Here is a 17820-nt window from a genome sequence, read left to right on the forward strand (position 1 = left end):
ATAACACGGGGTGGGGCAAAAGTGGGTTTGCGGTTGTAAGTGTGTGAAACAGAGTTCACCCTTGTGTCATGATTTAGGAGCTACTGTATCATTTCCCGCACAGACAACCGTAAGCCTGCCTCCGCCCCACCCTGCGTGATCTCCCTTTCAGGCCCAGCTTTCCTGTAAGGGAAGTCAGTGACATCTGGAAGTGAAAACGTTAGGCTCTGATTCTCCAGTAAAGGGGACCAGTAATGCTGTTTGTTCTCCCCTAAGTAGTGAAGCAAACACAGCCGAGGAAGATGTAGCTAGAGGAAGTGATGCCGGACTGGGAAGTGGCGAGACCAGGTTGTGATGATTCCTGCTAGGGGTCTTGTTTGCCTTTCAGGATCAGATCCCTTTTTTTTTTTAAAGCAATCAGGCATGATTGCTTCCCTTCATTTTATTGTCACTTCTTATTTTTATGCTCATGAGTTAAGATTTTTTACAAAACGAATACATGTGGATAATTCAAAAAAATTAAATAGTGCTCTATGTCTTGTAACAAAAAAAGTACTCCCTTGCTACATCCTTCTCATATTTGATTCTTTTTGTTGTTTCTTTTGCAATTTACCTAGATAATTCTTAGTAACATACTTGTATCTCTTGATTTTACAACTTTAGACATTATTGATTTTCCTCTTTGATGGTAGGATTTGGCTGTTTTATTCATCTTTCCTTCTCCCCATCTCCCGCTCGTCCCATCCTCCAACATGGTTAACATCACAACTTTTAGTTTCAGTTTTTTTATTGAATCTGTTGAATCCATGTTTATTATTATATAATTAATTACAATTTAATTAACAATGTAATATAATTATATTATTCTGACTTCATAAATATTGTTTGTTGCTGAGTTGTGGACTTACTATGTGTATTAGCTTTTGCTATAGCAATAAACAACCCCAAATTTCGGTGGCTAACAAAAACACATCTTTTTTGTTCGTATGTCAAAAGGGTTTGGGATTGCTGAAGGCCTTGCTGGTTCTGCTAGCCTCGTTTGGGATCAGTTCACCTTGATTTCATGCATCTTCTCATTCTCAGATCCAGTCTCTGTAGTAGACACCGCCTGGGGCAGCAGCTAAAGGCACGCAGAGCAGATCCCACAAGTACACTTAAAGATTTTGCTTGCCTGTGGCATGTGCCACATCTACTCGGATTCTTTGGCCAAAGCCAGGCATGAGGCCGAGCCCCAGGCAGTACGGTGGGAAGTCTGCTCCACTATGGAGAAGCAAGGCAAGGGCGGGAAGGGAATGAATAATTATGTAGTTATGACGAATACCGTCTGCATACCACGGTACTGATTTATGTTTCTTAAGGTTAATAATTATCCCTTTTTTCGTTTTACATTTTCTCAGTCTTCTATGTTTCTATCATTACTTTTTTCCTCAGTTTGCCCAACAGAGGTCTCCTCGGTGCAGTCAGACATATCAGGTCATCAACCCCATGTAGTTTCTAGTGCCATTCCCTCTGGAGCCCTCTCCGTCTCCGGTCTGCACGGGCTGCTCCCCAGGCCTGCTGCGGAGACGGCATCCTAGGACTCCGTTTTACCGCCGACCTGGGCATTGCCTTCCCCTTCCTCCTGGACTCTTGTTTTCTGGATCCCAGGTCTTCCTCTCTTACTGTTTATTTCCCTGTTTTGATGGAGAATCTACTCCAGGAACTCCCTCTGTTATTTATTTCATGGTTTTGATGGAGCATTTCCTCCAGTAGCTGCCTGAGAAAGGTAAAAAATGTTTTGAGGTCCCGTGTTGAAAATGTTTCCATCAGAGTTCTTGGCATATTCCAAATGCTCAAAAAAGAAAACCAAGCTGACAAATTAATGAATGATTGAAAAAACATAACTAGAAGTGGTATAACGTAATGCTGGTGAACGGACTACCTGGGGTCAAAGGTCAAGTCTTTTCAGTGTTGGTTCCTACCTCTGTGACCTTTCAAGTCTATTCTGTGACTCAGTTCCCTAACGTGTAAAATGGGGATAATAATAGCACCTGTGTCAGGGTTGTTTTGAGGGTTAAACGAATATGAATATATATATATATATAGCAGTTAAACAGTACCTGACACACACAGTAAGAACTCAGTAAATTTTGTCTATCTTGATTATTCTTAATAAACAATATGAAAGAAGAATGACAACACAGGGAAGAAATGAATGAAAAAGCCACTTCTCTTTTTTTAACTGAAGTTTTTAGAGCAGTTTTAGTTTATACTAAAATGGGGAGGAAGGCACAGAGATTTTCCGTACGCCCCCCCCCCGCCCCCAGGCACGCACAGCCCCCTCCGCTGCCAGCGTCACTCAGCCGAGTGGTGCTTGCTTTGTCTTCACTGGGGAAGAGCCTGCAGTGGGACCTCACAGCTGCCGAAGGCCACGGCTCACCTCAGGGTTCCCTCCCTTGTGGCGGTGTGTGTTCCACAGCTTTGGATACATGTGTACAAGTAGCACTGGAAACCAGATTCACACGTGACCTTTGCAGAGACCATTGGGCAGCAGCGAAAGGGATAAAATAAATGTCTGGGACACAAACAGCTTACACTAATTTTACGCACGTGTGTGTGTGTGTGTGTGTGTGTGTGTGAAAGTGAAAGGAACACTTGTGAAATGCGTTGCGTCTGTCACCGAGTTGCTCTGATGTAGTAGTAAACTTCCCAGGACTCCCGGTGTGGTGCCCGCGCGGCCGCCTTCCCCCAGCCTGCCCGAACGCTGGGGGAAGTGCTTACACATTCATAGACTGAGACGCCAGGAATTCAGCTGGGCTCTCTCGTCGCTCCGAGCAGATTTCTGCCCCCTCAGCCATGACCACTCAGCCTGGGCTTGGAATACTGATGGCAGGCCCTTTTATTATTAATCAGGGATTTGTATGAATTAATTTGAGAACAAGAGGGGGATGAGAGCTTAAAGTGAGAATTAAACTTAACATCCTAAATAAAATTGATGGTCCTGCCCCGTGGTATTTAAAGCTCTAGCAAGTAAAGAAACAACTTGGTAAGCCTTGGTGATGGACTAAAAGTACACAATTTCACAGTTAAGTTGCTGGCTAAATACTATTAACCCCTTTATCAAAAACATTACATTTCTCTATAAGTTGGATAACAATTACAGTTTTGAAAGGACATCCAGTTCTTTGTGTTTATGTGATATATGAACTTGAGATATTTTACTACTGATTACCTAAGATTATTTGGGAGGGTATAGAGCTTTATTTAAAAGTGTTTATCCAGCCCTGGCCGGTGTGGCTCAGTTGGTTGGAGCATGTTCTGTAAACCAAAACATCGAGAGTTCGATTCCTGGTCAGGGCACACACCTCGGTTGTGGGTTCCGTCTGTGGTTGAGGTGTGATCGATGTTTCTCTCTCACATCAGTATTTCTCTCTCTCTCTTGTCTCCCTTCACCTCTCTGTAAACTCAGTAAACATGCCCTCAGGTGAGGATATGAATGAATGAATGAATGTATGTATGTTTATCCAGCATGTTTAACTCAATTTCAGTCTTGCCCTCACATGACTAAAAATCATTTATTGCTCTTAAAATTTGCTGTGAGCACATAAAGAAGTTCAGTTATAGTCATGAAATATACCACATTTGTGTTCCCACATATTTGAAATAAACACAATTTTCATATTCCCTGAAATGCATATATTTGGATCTGTAACCACTCTAACACATGAACATATATAAGATTAAATATTAGTATTCCATAATGAAGTTATTTTATTATGTATCAGTATAGTTTCTGATACATGTCTGGTTATTTATTTGAGTTGTAATTACTAGTAATAGAGTGGAGTACATATTTCTAATTTGAGAAAACTACATGGTGTTTCCTACTAATACAGCAATTAGGATATTGTCTACATTTCACATAATAGAAAAAATTTTGTAATTATATTTACTATTCAGGAAGCTATCTATCAGATGTTTTAAGGTCCAAGTTTATAGCATCATGGTGCTATGTGTACTCATTTTTATTTAAATTACAAGTTTTATTATATTTTTTAACCATTTGCAGAAATATTTGGAAATTGAAATAGACAATATGAAGAGAAATATAAAAAGATCTAAGAGTCTATTAGTTTTTTTAAATGGTGATTCAATTTTTATCATTAAACTATTAATATAGCTCCCCATACATGCCAAATATTTACAGTTTTTCAAAAAATGTATCCTTTAAGGGTAAAGAGTGATTTAAATAATGTGTGAAGTGTTTAGGACATGAGCAGATTTGTTACCAGTCTTCAGACACAAATTATATCTGCGTGGTTCTTGTCACGTGCATTATTTCTCAGGTCAGTGCCGTATACAGTAGACATTAAATGCATGCTTATTGATGATATTTAAATAATATTTAAAATTTTCACTTTAATATAAAAGATCTCTAGGACCAAGGTAGCAATGTGATACTATTTGAACAAAATAGAGTGCATTATTCTGGTGCAAGCTCTCATCCCCCCTCCCCCCAAAAAGCGTTCATCAAGTTCATTGGTTTTCCGTAGATTCTTATCTGATGCACTCCCAAAATCTTTCCTTATTGAACTGCTTCTAAGTTCTTTCCATCCATTTGCAGGCACAGTTGCTACACCCTTTTCCCTGTGTTTACCGAAGGAGACCCCCTTTCTCTTGACTCCATTTCTTCCCCTTCTCGCCTTGTTTTAAACCCGGGGGTCGTGTCAGAACACAGTTTACATGCTGTTGTCTTGAGAAACTGCTGGAACATCTGGCAACACTGTTAGCATTAACCTAACAGAAGCACAAGTTTTAGGGGGCAGAGTCGGTATACTGGGGCTAAATTTATGCTTTTATTTAAGATTTGAGAAAGGAAGAAAATATGCATCCTCTTAAAGAACTTTTTACATTTGAGTATGCATTATTTTGGTTGTATAGTTGATTGAAATATTAATTTGAAAGAACTTTGTTCATTCATACTACTCATTGAGAAATGTCAAATTATGCTCATTGGCATTAACACCATTTAAATATCAAGCATATGGCAATACTTTACATCAGAAACTCATATTTAATACAAAATTTAAAAATAGTGAAAGTTTAATTCTTATGAGCTTTGACAATTTACTTTTTATTGTGGTGAAATATGTAGAACATGAAATTTACAATTTTAACCATTTTTAAGTTGTACAGTTCTGTGGCACTAAGTTCATTCACGTTGTTATGTAAATATCACCAACATTTGTCTCCAGAACTTTCTCACCTTCTCAAGACGAAACTCTGTTCTCATGAACACCGACTCGCCCCCCTCACCCCCCTCCCACAACCCCTACTCTACGCCCTGTCTCCATGAGTGTGGCTGCCCTCGATACTTCATGGAGATGGAATCACACAGTGTGCGTCCTTCTGTGACTGGCTTACTTCACCTAGCGTACTGTCTTCAAGGTTCACCCATGTTGTAGCGTGGGTCAGAATTTCCTTCCTTTTTAAAGGTGCACACCGTTCCATTGTGAGTGTAGGTTGCGTTTTGTTTATCCCAGATCATCATGGACACTGGGGTTGCTTTCATATTTTGGCTATTTTGAATAATACTGCTATGAACGTGGGTGTACAAATTTTTGTGTGATTTTTTTCTAACACTTTAATTACAAAAAGTTTTAAAGAATTTGAATTTTATAGTAATTGTCTGCATTCCCACCCACTACATTCTACCACTGATATTTTACTGTGCTTGTTTTATCAATATCTACCCACCTCTGTTCATCTATCAGTCTTACATTTTGATACATTTTTGATCAGAGTATTTTGAAGACGCTTCCTTCTAAATGCTTCAACATGCATATCACTAATTAGAAGTCAGTATTAGTTTAGTTTCTCTGTGAAGATAACATTTATGTACATTGAAATGCACACATCATAAGTGCACATCTGATTTTGACAAATGCATGTACCTGTGCAATCAAAACTCCCATGAAGATAGAGGCCCTTACCCCTGGCTGTCACCCCAGGAAGTCCGTCACACTCCCTCCCCGGCGGTTCTTCCCCTAATTCTGCAAAGGTAACAACTGTGCGAATCATTCTTCTACTGTAGATTGGTTTGGCTTGTTCTCAAACTTCACATAAATGGAATTATAATATGTACTTTTTTGTATGAGGCTACTTTAATTTATCATAATGTTTCTGAGCTTCATCCATAGTGCATAGGTCACTATTTCCTTTGTACCACTAAGCAGTATTCCATCACGTGAATATATTGTAACTTACCTGTTGCCTTATGATGGACATCTGGGCTGATTTCATGGCAACTTATTGTTGCTGTTATTTCTTGTCTTACACAGGATGAAGTCAAATCTCCATTGCTTATTCCTTCACTCTTAAGTCACTGACATTCTGGTTTAGTAAATTCGTGTGAAGGGTTTTTTTTAAAAATTCCCTGGTAACTCAGCAACACCATCTCCCTCTGCCTTAGACCTTAGCCAGTGGAAGAGATCAAGTAGGTGCTGATTTTAAATGTATATCACCCATATTCATGTGCGGTTTTCTTTGTAATGCTGGCAAACTGATTACCCCACAGGGAGCTCCTGGCTTCCCTAAGATCTTCCAACCCTATTCCTGTTTCTAAGTTTTTGAAATAACATTGTCGGCTCACTGCTGAGGAGGAGGTGGAAGTAGGAGGCATCGCGCAGTGTCTGGTGGTTGTGGGGGCAGTTCCCACTGCAGCAGCTGCTACGGCAGTATCGGCAGCAGAGGGGAGAGGATGAGCGCCGGACAGAGGACACAGAGTCGTCACAGATTACTGGGAGTACGGCAGTCTCTACTACAGTAGTAAAGTGAAACAATTTTTTGCAGAGAGAAATTCAAGGAGACCTGTTTGCAATGCTTCATTTGCTAATTAGACAGAGCTGTATCGTACCATCTTTGGTACAGCGGCAAGGTGACACCTCTTAGAAATGAAACCTGCCAGTGTGCCGTGTTTTTGTCCCCCGTACGTGCAGTGTGCACGCTCTGTGCCTGTTCTCCAGACACCGTAAGAACACCAGGACTTGTTTTATAATTCAGTCTCTTAATTTGCAATATCCCAGCGAAACTCTAATTTTTAAAAAATTGCATGGTTTGAGGACAAGTAACTAAGGATATCGAGGGAGCATTTAAAATATTAAGGCCCACTCTGTACTTTCCAGAAGGTATGAAAGTAATATCACTTAATAGGCTAGCTGCCACCCTGCACTTTGAAAGCACTTTAGAGCCATTCATCTGTCTGAGGTAGGACAGGATTAGTACCCTTGTTTGGTTAATAGATGAGAACTCTTTTTTTCCTCCCGTGTTTTCCTGTATTGGAATTCGCTAATTTCTCCAGAACTCTCCAAACAGTGTCTGTGACCTTCTGGTAGCCTAACAAAGATTCCTTTGAACAATAATGGCTTCCCCCCAATCTCCTAAATACTTCTGGGGTATGTTTTGCAGAAGGGTTGTTAAAGCAAGATACAAAGAATTGTCAGCATCTGTGGTAGCGGTAAAAAATAAATTTAAACATGAGATTATATCATTCACAGAAGTTAATTATATATAAAAATAGGTGAAATACTTCATAAATTTGGATAAAGTCTTTAAGCAGGTACAGCTTTAAAGTGCACCTAATTCATGGTTTTTCTTGAGAAACAGGAGCGAAACCACAGGTATTCATCAGTTCCTGATTTGGTCTTAAATGGCTGCGAGGATAGTACCTCTGCAGAGCGTTGGCTGTGCCATTGCTTGAACCGACAATCTTAAATTAGAGCATGTTTATGGGGACTTTATGATCGGAGGAAGTGAGGTGTCATCCCACATGCAGACACCTGGCTGTGCTGGCCTCCGCTCCTGTAGAAAGGTCACTTGGCGAAACCAAAAGGGGGCGGGATCAGCGTGGGGGAGTGGGGGCGGCAGGGGCGGGGGCAAATGGAGAACACTGTACCTGAACAACAATACAAAAATGTGGGGGAAAATCATTTTGAAGACAAAAATTCCAGAGCCTGATTTATTTTTATTTTATCTGTGCTTATTTACAAGTATGTTTAATCCTATTATTTTTGAGCTTCTTTAATACTGCATAAAAAATATTAATCATTAGGCAGTCTTAATGTAGATACCTTCAGCACGTCTACAGAAAGTCATTGTCGGAGAATTCATTCTAATTCAAGGTTAATTAGTGTACCATTAAAATAATGCGTTACAAAAATTAATTACGTCGCGGGTCAAGCAGCATGTAAGGAAGCGCAGTGTGAGTGTCTAGGGGCACCTCACCCTCCCTAAAGCATTGCCGCGTGGGCACCACCCTTCTGGAAAACACGTCCTGAGTGAGAGTCACCCCTGAGGTCCAGTCATAGGTGTTTCCCATAAAGTAAGTTTTTGGCACCAGATATGGGAAATGTAAAATATAACTCCCATTAACAGTAAAATGTGTTGCTGGTCTGCTTTCCCATCGAAACAGCTGAGGATTTATAATTTAGTATTAATCGATGTAACCCTATTGGGTTAATTCTAAGGAGAAATCAAGAACCTCGTGGAGCAGAATTATCTATACATCTTGTGGTAAAAGTACTAGATAAATTAATATTATGTTTTCTTACTTAACTGCTAGGTAGTTCTGGTAGGTGCCCTGTGGAAGTATATCACACATCATTTTAACTGTGTAGTAATTCTTGTTAATAGTTTAACTTTACAGCCATAAAATGTACACTTAAAGTTCAAACTCAGAATGATAGAGACTTTGAAGTTTTATTTGATTATTTGAATGTAAAAGCTGTGAAATAGTTACACTGAACTACAGAATATTTTATGTATTGATATTCGTTCTGAGAGACTTATTACAATATCTGATTATTCATACGAAGAGTGTTGAAATCAGTGCCCTGGAAACAGCAGGACTTTGGACTTACAGAAATTTTAACCCAGGAGACTTGGCAGCACGCGTGTTACTTGGCTTTTAGAATTGCATCCATTTAAAAAGAATCCTTAGTGGGCTCGGACCAAAGTAGTTTTGTTATCACAGCAAATGTTGAATGACTTGCTCGTTTTAATTTTCTGTTCCCCTTCCTGTTTGGATTGTGTGTAAGCCTATTGAAAAAAATATTCACAAATAAATAAAAATAAGTTGAGCAAGTGAAAGAAAAGAACAATTAGTAGGGAAGAAGTTGTCTTTGTCTTTTTGTTTGTTTATTTTTTCAAGAGTAGGCCCTGGTCTAATTAGTTGAACTAACAGGTGCTTGAAAAGAATCTGGAAGATAAAGAGTGTAAGTGGGTTTAGAAAAGCTTTCTTGGACAGTGCTTTTTCCTCTAAAACTACCTTTGTCCTGCTTCGTCCTACTTAAATCTCTTCTAAAATGACATAAAGCAGGGACTTCAACTTAATGTGGAAAAACATTCCAGTTCTTAAAAATAACAACGTCACTGCCACCCTCAGAAAGCAGCGTTAAGCCAGACTTCACTCCTTTCTGAAGAGAAGTTTTCGGTTCTGGGGGTTGTCTGTCCGGTGGCCCAAGTGGGCTTCCTTCACGACCTGAACCAAGACTTTTTGACGGCGCAGAGCAGAATGATCACATTGGCAGTAACTCAGATCCTTTGGTAGACAAGCGAAAGTGATGTTTCATATTTAGTACTTTCTCTCCTGACCGTTACTCATCTGTTCTCTTTTACAAGCGGCTGTCATAGTCGGCATTTGAAGGCAGACACCAAGTAGACTATACTAGTGTTTTTGAGATATTTAAAGGTGTAAGTTTGGGATATTAAAGGAAAATGCTTACTTTCAAATTGATTACATTTTCTTACATGTTAAGGAATAAACTTGAGTAAATTCAGATTTTTTTCTACCCATGTTTAAGGACTCATTTTTTAATCCATCACATTCTTTCACCAGAAGTGGCGAACATGAAATTTAAGAAAACTGTCATTTACATTCACAAAATAGTAGTTTGCACAAAGAGCTGTCCTGCAGCTCGCTCACTGGACAGATGTTGTCGGTACTGTTGTTGGTGTTGCCCGTCGGACTTCCACTCTGCGGGGGGAGGAAACCAATCAGGCTGACGGAGGTCACTGGGCTAGAACTCAGCGGATCCACAAGTGGAGCTCAGGGTTTCCAATCCGTTCCAGAAAGCTCGCTGCTTTTCCCACGGAGCATTTTCTATCAGTCATTCTCAGAACAGTTAACCCAGTTTTACATGTTACTTTGTCTTTCTTAAAACATCATGTCTTGTATATGCCCCCCAACCGTAATAACAAATGTGTTTCTCTCTCTCTGTGTTTTAGGGCAGAGCTCTGCTCCATTGGGCATGTGACCGGGGACATAAGGAACTAGTTACAGTCTTGCTGCAACATAGAGCTGATATTAACTCCCAGGTAAGAGTGATGAAGAGGGAGCTTGTTTGAAAAATTGAGGTCAAATGCACGTAACATAAAATTCACCACTAACTGTTGTAAAGTGTACACGTCAGTGGCACTGCTCATTCTAATGGTGTTGCACAGCCATCACGACTGTCTTGCCCCACAACACGTGCATCCCCCCAGAGGACACCTCGTGCCCACCGGGCAGTCACTGCCTGTCTCCCTTTGGGGTACTCCTGGGCTCTTCTTCTGCACCGCTGCTGTGCCTCTCTGTTCGTGGGCTTCTGCTGTGCCTTTCTAAGCACCGTAGCTTCGAGATACGCTGCATTATCTTGTAGGGTAGATTCCTTCCCTACTGGATTGGAACTGTTCCTGCTGTTTTTGTTTATTTATGTTTCTGTGTGAACTCCGAAATCATCTTTCACACCCCTGTTTCCCCCAACCTCCGCCGCCATCACTGATTTAAAAAAAAAAAAAAGGAAACAAACTACCAGTACCCTTGTGTCTTTTCTTTCATTTGGATTGCTAAGTAGTATTTTAAAATTATTTTGTTTTTAAATTACAGTTGACATTCAGTATTATTTTATATTTGTTTCAGGTATATAGCATAGTGATTAGACAATTATATAATTTATGAAGTGATTATGTAATTTGCAAAGTAGCACCACACATAGTTATTGCAATATTATTGACTATTTCCTTAGGTTGTATTTTGTATTCCCATTTTGTAACTGCCATTTGTACCTACTCCCTTCACCTTTGTACCCATCATCCCCACCTCCCTCCCATCGGGCAGCCTTCAGTTTGTTCGCTGCATCTATGAACTGTTTTCTATTTCATTTTTTTGTTTATTTTGTTCTGTAGATTCCACTTATAAGTGAAATTATATGGTATTTGTTTTCCTCCGACTTACTTCACCTAGCACAGTACCCTCTAGGTCCATCCATATTGTTGCAAATGGCCTTATTCTTATGGCTGAGTCATGTTTATTCAGTCATTTGTTGACGGGCACTTGGGTTGCTTCCATATTTTAGCTATTGTAAATAGCACTACAATGAGCATAGGGGTACATGTATCTTTTTGACTTAGTGTTTTGGTTTTCTTCAGAGTGTTTTGGAGGGAAATGTCCCCAAGTTAGGCATAGCCTGAGGTTTTTGCCTGTGGGTTTCCTGTATTCTGTTTGTTGGGCAATATAAGGCAGACAATCCAAAAACTGCCTCATGTGGCTGTCTGTATAAGACACTCTTCACTGAATGTCAGCTTTAATGCAAAGTGAGAGTTCCATGCAGGTTTTCGGGATGGGTCAGTTAGGACTACATTCCTGGCCAGTGTTTTCCTTGTCCTCTTCGTAGTCACATGACCACTTTATGCTGAGCCACCCCGGATTTTCCTTTGTTACCGACAGTCCTGACTCGCATGGGCCAGTTTCTGCTGGGGACTCGGGCTTTGTCGGTTTGGGTGCTAACATGCTCTCGAGTCTGAGGGCTTTTGGAAATTAGCTCTCAGAATAGCTTTCCCCTTGTAATTTCTTCCTTGGTTTTACTATTGAAAACTCTTTTAAAACATAGACAATACAAACATAATAAATGCAAGTAAAGGTTCATCTCTCTCATGACTCAGTCTTTCTTAAACAGAATTATTATTGACTGGCCTATTGGTTGCCAAAAGAGAAAATCAATTTTACTAGAAGTATTTGTGTGGCCACAGATCTCGGTTGCTAACCCAGCTGAGACAGGCTGATGTTATCAACTATCTGAAGACCCATTTTTACCATTAGCCTGCAACTGAGTAGTAATCAGAGATATGTCACAGTCTGCTGTGTTTTCTGTCATTTTTACCCTTCAGTGTACCTTCCATACTGTTACTGCCCTGCAGTTTCTACGTGCCGGGGCTCTGATGGGATTGGAACTTTTAATTTTATTTCTCAGAAAGATCCTTTATAGATTTCATTTGTTATCTGGCAGTATTACGGACCCAGTTTTGTCTTTCCCACTGCCTGGTATTGATTTTTAGTTCAACTCTGGAAGCTGGGCTCTTAACCGCATTTCAGGTTAGGGTATGGGTTAAATACACACGCATACACCCCCCAGACCCCGTGAGTAACTTTGATCTTTCAAGCCCTGGAGAAAGGCTGAAGCTATTCCCAAAGCACATTAAAAAGTATTTGAATGCTGAAGATTTATTGCTAGGTTTTCTCGGATTTATTGTCAAGTAGCATTAAGGAAATAGCGGGGTGGAGGGAAAGGTAGAATTGGTCATGTTAGGCGTCTGCACTGTGCCCTGGGTGTCACCAAATTCAGATACCATTTTTAAGTGCTAAAAAACAACAGAATGGGGGCCACGACAGTCCTAGATTTTACCTGGCTGTTGTGGGGCTTAAAATGAAGACCGTGGGCCCCCACCCCAAGGCTGCCCCGCTGCTCCCAGGCAGGTCTCTTCCTCCCCAAGTCCGCCAAGCCCGTCGCGCCTGCAGAGACTGCTGTGGCCTGGGTCAGCGACCAGCTCAGGAGACTCCAGTGGCTGCCTGCAGGGTAGCTTCCCAGGTCCGTAGAGTGGAATTGAGTTCTCGATCATCCAAGAAAAAATGAACAAATCATGAGTAAGGTGTACAGCAATAAACAAAACCATCTGTAATTCTGTTACATGGGGCGGGGGCAGATATAAAACAGTGCTTTAGTATTTACAGCGTACCAAGCACTTTATGGGTATCGTTTCTTTTAGTCATCACATCCACCCGAGGCAGGTATGCTATTTTCTGTGTTCTGCTGATGGAGGAGCCGGAGCTTTGAGAAGTCATAGAGCTGTTAAGTGATGAAATGGAGATTGGAACCTGCCATTCTGCCTCCAAAGCCCACCCTCTCGACCTTTCCACTGTGAAACCTGAGTACATTTCATTCTCATCTTTATTTTCCCAGCTCACACCTATATAACATTTTAAAGATATTTGGTGCAATGCGGTACATAGAGTAGTTTCCTCCATTATTTAAAATAATGGAGATATAAAACACATTCATTGAGGCATGTGTAGTACAAAAATCTTAAGGATACAACTTAATGCATTTTATATACCTGTACTTTTTCATTTTACTTGCCACCGCTTTAACCAAAGTAACATATATGTGGGCATCATTGTATATATGCACCTGTTGCCCGTCCAATTAGAATATTTGCAGAACCCCCAGATGGTCCTTCCTGACCTACTTCTGTCACCGTCCGTCCTCCCACTCCCACTCTGAGGCGCCTGTCGTTCTGACTTCTCTCACATCGATTGGTTAGTTCTCCCTCCTCCTGAAATTTGAGTATGTGGAGTCACATAACATATATTCTTTGAGATCGGGCGTCGTAGCTCAGTACAGCTTCTGTGGCAGTCGTGCATGTGGTTACGAATACCATTTGTTCCTTTAGTGTTACTGCTGTGTAACATTTCACATTCCATTCAAGCATATACCACCACTTACCCATTCTGCTGTTGATAGGCATGTAGTTTTTAGGGGTATTTTCCCTTTAGTTTTGGCTATTATGAATAAGGCGCCTGAGAACATTCCTGAACATGGGCATATACACTTATTTTCATTTCTGTTCAGTCTTTCTCAGGAGCAGAGTAGCTGGGTCATATGGTAACTGTGCGTTTAAACTTTTGAGGACCTGTTTGTGGTTTTCGAAGAGACCGGTGTCCCTCTTACATCCCCGCAGCCGTCGTGTATGAGAGTCCCGTTCCCCCACACCCATGTCAGCACTGTCGTTTGCCTTGGATGACCGCTGTGCCACAGTGCAGCTCCTGGCATCTCGTGGGGGTTTTGATGTCCATTTCCCCTGTGGATAGTGACACTGAGCATCTTCTATGTGCTTGTTGGCCATTGTCACATGTTCTTTGGAGGATGTCTATTCAGACCCTGAGCCCTTTTTGTTGTTGTTATTGGGTGGGGAAGACCCACGGAAAGAAAGTTCTTTGGGAGCAAAAGAGACAACATTTCATGACAGACAGCTGGCAGGTGTGAGTGCAAGGGAGGAGGTTGGGGGTGTGCCTGGGTGATGGTCTTAGCAGTGGGACAAATGAGAGGACCGCCTGAATCCGCGCTTTTGGCATTTTTCTTTTAATCCTTCTCTTCTGGCACCGCCCCAGTGGGGGAAGGGAAGCACTGCCTGCTGCCGTCGGCAGGAGGTAAAGTGGCGATGCCAGTAAACAGCACCAAGTTCCACGCACACACACAGTGACACCTGGGTCAGCCATTGTAAAACCTGTGCAGAGACATTCAGTACCAAATGCTATAGACAAGTTAGTATTGTCCATGGGGGACTTCACCAGTGAGGTCATCTGACCTGGGAAGGCTTTAAAGTACACACTCAGTTTCTTCAACAGATACAAGACTGTTCACTTTTTTAAATGTTTTTCTTTTGCCAGTTTTAATAAGTTGAGTTTTTCAAAGATTTGTCCATTTCATCTTAAGTTGTAAAATACTGACTTACAGTTATTCCTAATATTATCTTGGTATTTTTTTAGTGTCTCTTAGGGTGTGTGGTGATATCTCATTTTTCAGTTTCTGATATTGTTAATTTATTTTTACTGATTGTTCTTGCTAAGGGTTTGTCAGCTTTATTAGTCTTTCCAAAGGGATGGACTTTTAGTTTGTCGGCTGTCTCCATGGTGCTTCGGCGTCTGCCATGGTTTCTGCTCTGTATTATTTCCCCCTGCTTTCTTTGGGTTTAACTTGCTGTTCTTTTTCTGGCTTCTTGAGATGGAAGCTTAGATCATTGATTTCCAACTATTCTTTTCTAACAGGTGTACTCAGAGGTATAAATTCCTCTTTATGCGCTGCTTTAAATGCATTCAGCAGATTTTGATCTATTATCCTCTAGTCAAAATACATTTGTAATTTTTACTGTGATTTTTTTCTTTGAATCGTAGGTTACCCAGATGTGTGTTGTTTAATTGCCAGCGGTTTTCTTTCTATTTTCATTTTTAGTTTGACTCTATTATGATAGAAGAACCTACTCCGGAGAGTTTCAGTATTTTCAAATTAACACTTGCTCTTTGGCCCAGTGCAGTACCACAGGATTGCTTCATCCGGTTTTCTCCTTCCGCCTCTGTGACTCCCTTTCTGATGACAGTGAGGGGCCTGGCTCCCGGTGTGCTGTCGTGCTGACGTACTTAGTCAGTCTCCCCGGGGATACCCGTCTCTCCTGCTGCCATCCCCCCTCTCCCGCACAGATGCCCTCAGCGTACCGAAGCTCTAACAGTCCACCCGACCACTTTTCTGGAGGGTGCCCTCCTGGCTCCCCTCGGTCCCTGCCTCCTGGAGTCGGGTCGCTTTGCCATGCGAGTGCCTTCCTCACTCAGCGTAGGCTTCAGCACTCAGCACGACGCCAGCCCTCTGTGGGGCTGTCTCCTTCACCCCTCGTGGTCTCTGACACTCGTACTGGGCCGTCTTCCTGTGTGGACATCCCCCTCATCCCGCGTGAACTCTGACGCCTCGCGCTGGGCTGCTGCCACTGCAGGGGGTGTCCTCCTCCTCCTCCCAGTGAGGCTCTGCCACTGTGCTCTGGCCCATCAGGGTGCTCCTCTCCACTGCCCTCCCACCCCGCAGAGGCACCACCTCCCCGGCATCGTCTGATGGGTGCAGGACTTACTGTGCCAGAAAGGAAGAGGAAGCGCTGTGTTTCACAGCAGTTATGGCATACTGCACATGTGTATGAAGGACCATAAACCGAAGTCAGTGTTGCTTTCCCCAAAAGAGGGTACCCCATGTTCTCTGTCAGATATACGGGTTGAGGGGGCTGGTGCCTTAGGCCAGTGAGGCCTTGAGCTGGCTGGGGCCGGGCTGGAGCTGTAGTCGGAGCCGGCCTGCCTCTGCTGCCCTACTACGTATCTTCTGGGAGCTTCGTTAGGGCTGCTGCTCCTGAGCCTGCGGGTCTCTGCCTCCCAGGCCGGGAAGACTGGGGAAGACGCAGTCCCACGTTTCTGCCTTGAGCGTTGTTCTCCAGCCTCCTGCCTCGCACCCAGGGGTGTGTTCAGCCTGGGATTGGTGCTGGGGGCAGGCCCTCTTCCTCAAGGAGGACGGTGTCTTTCGGACACAGCAAAACAACAGAACAGTCTTGTGTTTGTTTTTAGAGACTCTGGCCTCCCACACTGCCCCCAAAATCCTAAAATAAATCATGCAGGAGAGCAGTACTTTGCGTTTGGGACTTCTGGAGTTTTTGCCTCGTTGAGCCGCCCCCCCCAGCCTTCCGAAGTTCTGCTGATTGTATTTCCCCCAGCGCCGCCGTCACCCGGTCGCGCCACGCTGGAGCCCCAGCCCGGGCGCAGGGTCAGCCAGTGTCCCGCTGCGGAAGCTGCAGGAGGGGCCGCTGTCCGCAGAACGGCTTTGTGGCTTAGGACACTTGTCCTTTCGGCTTCCAGCACTCTCGGGTGTCCTTATGTGTCGTCTCTTTTCCAGTTTACCCAGCCAGGTGGCGGCGGGAAAGGTAGTCTGGCCGTCTCCTTCCGCCCTGCCCGAGCCAGGTGCCGGTCACGCGTGTGGTTCGCGTGCTTCTTTTTCGCTTAAGTAGTGACCACTTTCTCGTGTCACTCAGTGTTTTTCAGAAAGGTTTTTATTGTTTTTTATAGCTTATCTAACTGAGGCCAACAGTGGAATACATGTTATATGTGAGAAAATAGGAGAGGCTGTAAGGTAAACTCAGAGAGAAGGAAAAGATACATCTTTCAGAGTGTCCTCTTCCTTGAAGATTTGGGGAATATAAATCATTGCCCTTAGGGGTAGCTCCAGAAATCACTTGATACATAAACACACACGGATATATAATTTTGGACTAGGCTATACAATTACACACAAATTACTTAAATAAAACAAGACTTGAATGAAATGTCATGTTTTCAACATGGTCGTGTAGTCACTTAATGTATTCTTCCAGTTTTTCTTGTTTTTCAACAATTTTTCTCTCAAGAGGGGCATTTTTAGTTTAGATTTATCTTACCTCTTTCAGTAACCATTCCTTGAGGCCATGGAATTCCTGCTGGAGTGACATTAAACTAATTTTATGTCACATTAAGTCAGTTATAAGGTGATTTCTTTTACACCTCAGCTTCTTCAAATTGAGATGTCTTACATCGCTGTTACCCAGGTGATGTCACTGCCCGTGTTTCAGTTAAGTCTTTAGTTGTTAATGTTGTCACTTTAGTTACGTTCGGAGTTATGCTGTCTTTAATTGCCATTTAAAATATTTCAGAAAGATGACTATAATTGCACATTGGAAAAAAGTCATTGTATATGAAGAAAGGCACAAAACGGAAGTGAGGAATAAATTTAATATTAGTAAAAGCAAATACCATTAGAGGAATGACCATTATTCCATAATCGTGTGTGTGTGTGTGTGTGACCAAAGAAACCTCTTCAAGGAAAGGTTGCTTTCTGTCTGGACCCAACCTTTGAGTAGAGTTCTGGGCATCGGTTATCATCCCACGGGCATAGGGTGCCAGGCACCAAGTACAGGTCCTGGGGAGGACTC

The 17820-nt window shown here is 42.3% G+C and overlaps 1 protein-coding gene across 2 annotated transcripts in view; it reads left to right on the forward strand.

Annotated features, from left to right (window-relative positions):
- ACBD6 (acyl-CoA binding domain containing 6) overlaps nucleotides 1–17820 on the forward strand; it is a 127749-nt gene that overhangs the window by 56165 nt on the left and 53764 nt on the right. For both annotated transcript variants that reach the window (XM_036015732.1, XM_028530739.2), the window contains exon 6: nucleotides 10243–10332. In XM_036015732.1, the coding sequence (XP_035871625.1) occupies nucleotides 10243–10332 (90 nt within the window). The remainder of the gene's footprint in view (nucleotides 1–10242; nucleotides 10333–17820) is intronic.

The sequence above is a fragment of the Phyllostomus discolor genome, chromosome 14, assembly GCF_004126475.2.
Source record: "Phyllostomus discolor isolate MPI-MPIP mPhyDis1 chromosome 14, mPhyDis1.pri.v3, whole genome shotgun sequence".
Lineage (NCBI taxonomy): Eukaryota > Metazoa > Chordata > Mammalia > Chiroptera > Phyllostomidae > Phyllostomus > Phyllostomus discolor.